This window comes from Aegilops tauschii, chromosome 2 (genome assembly GCF_002575655.3).
Source record: "Aegilops tauschii subsp. strangulata cultivar AL8/78 chromosome 2, Aet v6.0, whole genome shotgun sequence".
In the NCBI taxonomy this organism is placed as follows: Eukaryota; Viridiplantae; Streptophyta; class Magnoliopsida; order Poales; family Poaceae; genus Aegilops; species Aegilops tauschii.
The window spans coordinates 385,937,297-385,939,795 of record NC_053036.3 but is presented as its reverse complement, the minus strand read 5'-3'; the positions used below and the strand labels follow the sequence as shown (position 1 = coordinate 385,939,795).

At 49.2% G+C, this 2,499-nt stretch overlaps 1 protein-coding gene across 1 annotated transcript; it reads right to left on the bottom strand.

Annotated features, from left to right (window-relative positions):
- Positions 1–587: 587 nt before the first annotated feature.
- LOC109747981 (uncharacterized) lies at positions 588–2,011 on the bottom strand. The gene is made up of 2 exons (XM_020307029.4): positions 1,306–2,011; positions 588–1,186 (listed from the first exon to the last, which is right to left on the bottom strand). The coding sequence occupies exons 1-2, from the start codon at positions 1,882–1,884 to the stop codon at positions 977–979; spliced, it is 789 nt and encodes a 262-aa protein (XP_020162618.1). The 5' UTR covers positions 1,885–2,011; the 3' UTR covers positions 588–976.
- Between the last annotated feature and the right edge of the window lie 488 nt (positions 2,012–2,499).

Below are 2,499 nucleotides of genomic sequence, written 5' to 3'. Positions count from 1 at the left end.
CCACTAGAGCCAATACATTGAATATATAGTTCTTGTGAGAGTAAAATTATCCCTACCTTTCTCAATGGAATCAGCCACATAGATGTTGTGATAAAAAAACTTAACATATACTCCCTCCGTCTTATAATATAAGATCGTTTTTCATATTAGTGCGGTGTGAAAAACGCTTTTATATTATGGGACGGACGACGGAGGGGATAGAGTATAGGATAAGCCACTTTCAAAGGTTTGTCACCTACCAACTAATCTTCCCAGAACCTGATATTTTTACCGTCTCCAAGAATTTTCTTACAATGTTGGTAAAATAAGTCTTTAACTTTCAATAAGCTAGACAAAAATGTGAATCTACTTTCCAAGAGATGTGAATGGGTAACAATTTTTTAAGGAAAATGCAGTGCAAGGAATTTCTGAAAATTTCCTATAGAATGCAAACATATAAATCGAACCACATGCATATGCAAAAACCTTGAGAAAGTCCAATCCTCTAAATTAAGTTCATCATATGCATGCTATCATGACTGACGAGTGATGGGAGCGCACCGATGGAGCGGCCAGGATTTCGTCACGCCCGGAAACGAAAGAACTGATTGAATTCTTGATACCATATTCATGCAGAAACAATACATACAACAATACATGCGTAGACACGCAGCAAGTTAAATACATATTCCACACTTTGTGCTACTTTGATATGCTTTAATAAGATGGTTGCATGCATCATTATGATGCAGAGGGCCGAGGGTACACCTCCATTTTCAAAAAGAAAAAAACATGCACGCAGGGCGCAGCAGCAACACAGGCACACCGGATGTTAAAAAAAAACAGGCACACCGGCCAAACGTACGTAGTACGTATACATAACGAGCCGTATATACGCACAAATTCCTGGCTCTTATTGGACGCACGCTCGCGCGTATGCGTATAGGTGTGCTAGCAGCTGGCTGAATCGCGGATCGATCAGCAGCAGCTGGCTAGCTTAGCCGAAGAAGTGGTGCTTCTTCTTCCCCTCGCCGCGGCCGGACTCCTCGTCCTCGCCGTCCTCTGCCGACTCCTTGTACTCCTTCTTCTCGTGGTGCTCGTGGAACGCGTAACCGCCGCTGCCCACGGCCGCCACCGCGGCCACCTCCTCCTCGATCTTGTGTCGGTGCGCGTTCTCCGGGTCCTTCTTCACCTGGTGCTTCTCGTACTACACACATCCATATATACATGGCCCCTTAATTCGCACCATGAATCATCATCAGTGGAAACGTGCGTTCGAGCGCCTAAAATTTTTGCGCGACGAAATATCGTTCGGGATGTACGTACCATGGCGAAGGCGCCGGAGGCGAGGGTGCCTATCTCGCCGAGGTGCTCCTTGTGCTTGTGCTCCTTCTCCTCCTTCCTGTACTTCTCGGTCTCGTCCCTGGACGACCCGTACTCTGTGTCGTCGCCGCCGGACTTCTTGTACCCGCCGCCGCTGTACTCGTCGTCGCCCCCCGACTTCTTGTACCCGCCACCGCTGTACTCGTCGTCGCCACCCGCCTTCTTGTACCCGCCACCGCTGTACTCATCGTCGCCGGACTTCTTGTACCCGCCGGCGCTGCGGTCGTAGTCGTCGCTGCCGGGCTTGTTGCGGCCGTACTCCTCGTTGCTGGACTGCTTGTTGTAACCGGTGTCGTAGTTGTCGCCTCCGGACTTCTTGTACCCGGCGCCGCTGTACTCGTCGTCGCCGGTGGACTTGTTGTAGCCACCGCGGCCGCTGCTGCGCTCGTGCTCGTAGTCGTCGGCGCCGGACTTGTTGTAGCCACCTTCTCGGCGGTCGTAGCCCTCGTTGCTGGTCTTGTTGTCGTAGTCGTCGCCGGCAGCGGACCTGCCGTAGCCGCCGCGGCCGTACTCGTCAGCCATCTCGTTCGAGTGTGGGACTACGGGAGAGAAACAAACTTGTCACGGGCTCACGGCTCACTAGTTTAGAGCTCACTGCTTTGTACTAAGAGCACCGCAACGTGGAGTATTTATAGAGGGAGCACATCCGTGTCTAGAGGACACGGGCACGACGGTCAGTTTGGCAAGCAGATCATGGTTCCTTTGCAGCCTACGTGCTGCTGAAATCAAACAAATTGGAAGTTTTTCATACTGCTTTTTGGTCATATTTAAGTAAACAAACCCTTATAGAAACAACCATACAAAATTTGAAAGATACAATTTTTAGGGGTGCCAAACCCTTCTTCCTCTAGCATCCATCAAGGGTGTATCCGTAAGCAAGTCGCCTCTAACCTTCATCTCAACGGAGTAAACTTGTTGAAACTCGGCATTTGTAGAGTGAAATGTGTCATTACCGAAATAGGCTTTCATAGCACACTTTAGGCCAAATACTCGTTAATTGATCAATTTAGTACATAATTTCATATACCGAAATAGGCTTTCGCCCCGCTTTATATATAAAACAAACAATCACAAGCATACATCAAGTCTGACAAGGTAGCAACACACGCGTGCGCGCGCGCACACGCACACACACCC

What these genes read in the sequence shown, in the direction of transcription:
- LOC109747981 (XM_020307029.4), bottom strand. Translation starts at nt 1,884, where the DNA reads ATGGCTGACGAGTACGGCCGCGGCGGCTACGGCAGGTCCGCTGCCGGC. An exon ending in CCTCCGGCGCCTTCGCCATG is followed by an intron (nt 1,187 to 1,305) that starts GTACGTACATCC and finishes GGATGTGTGTAG; the next exon opens with TACGAGAAGCACCAGGTGAA.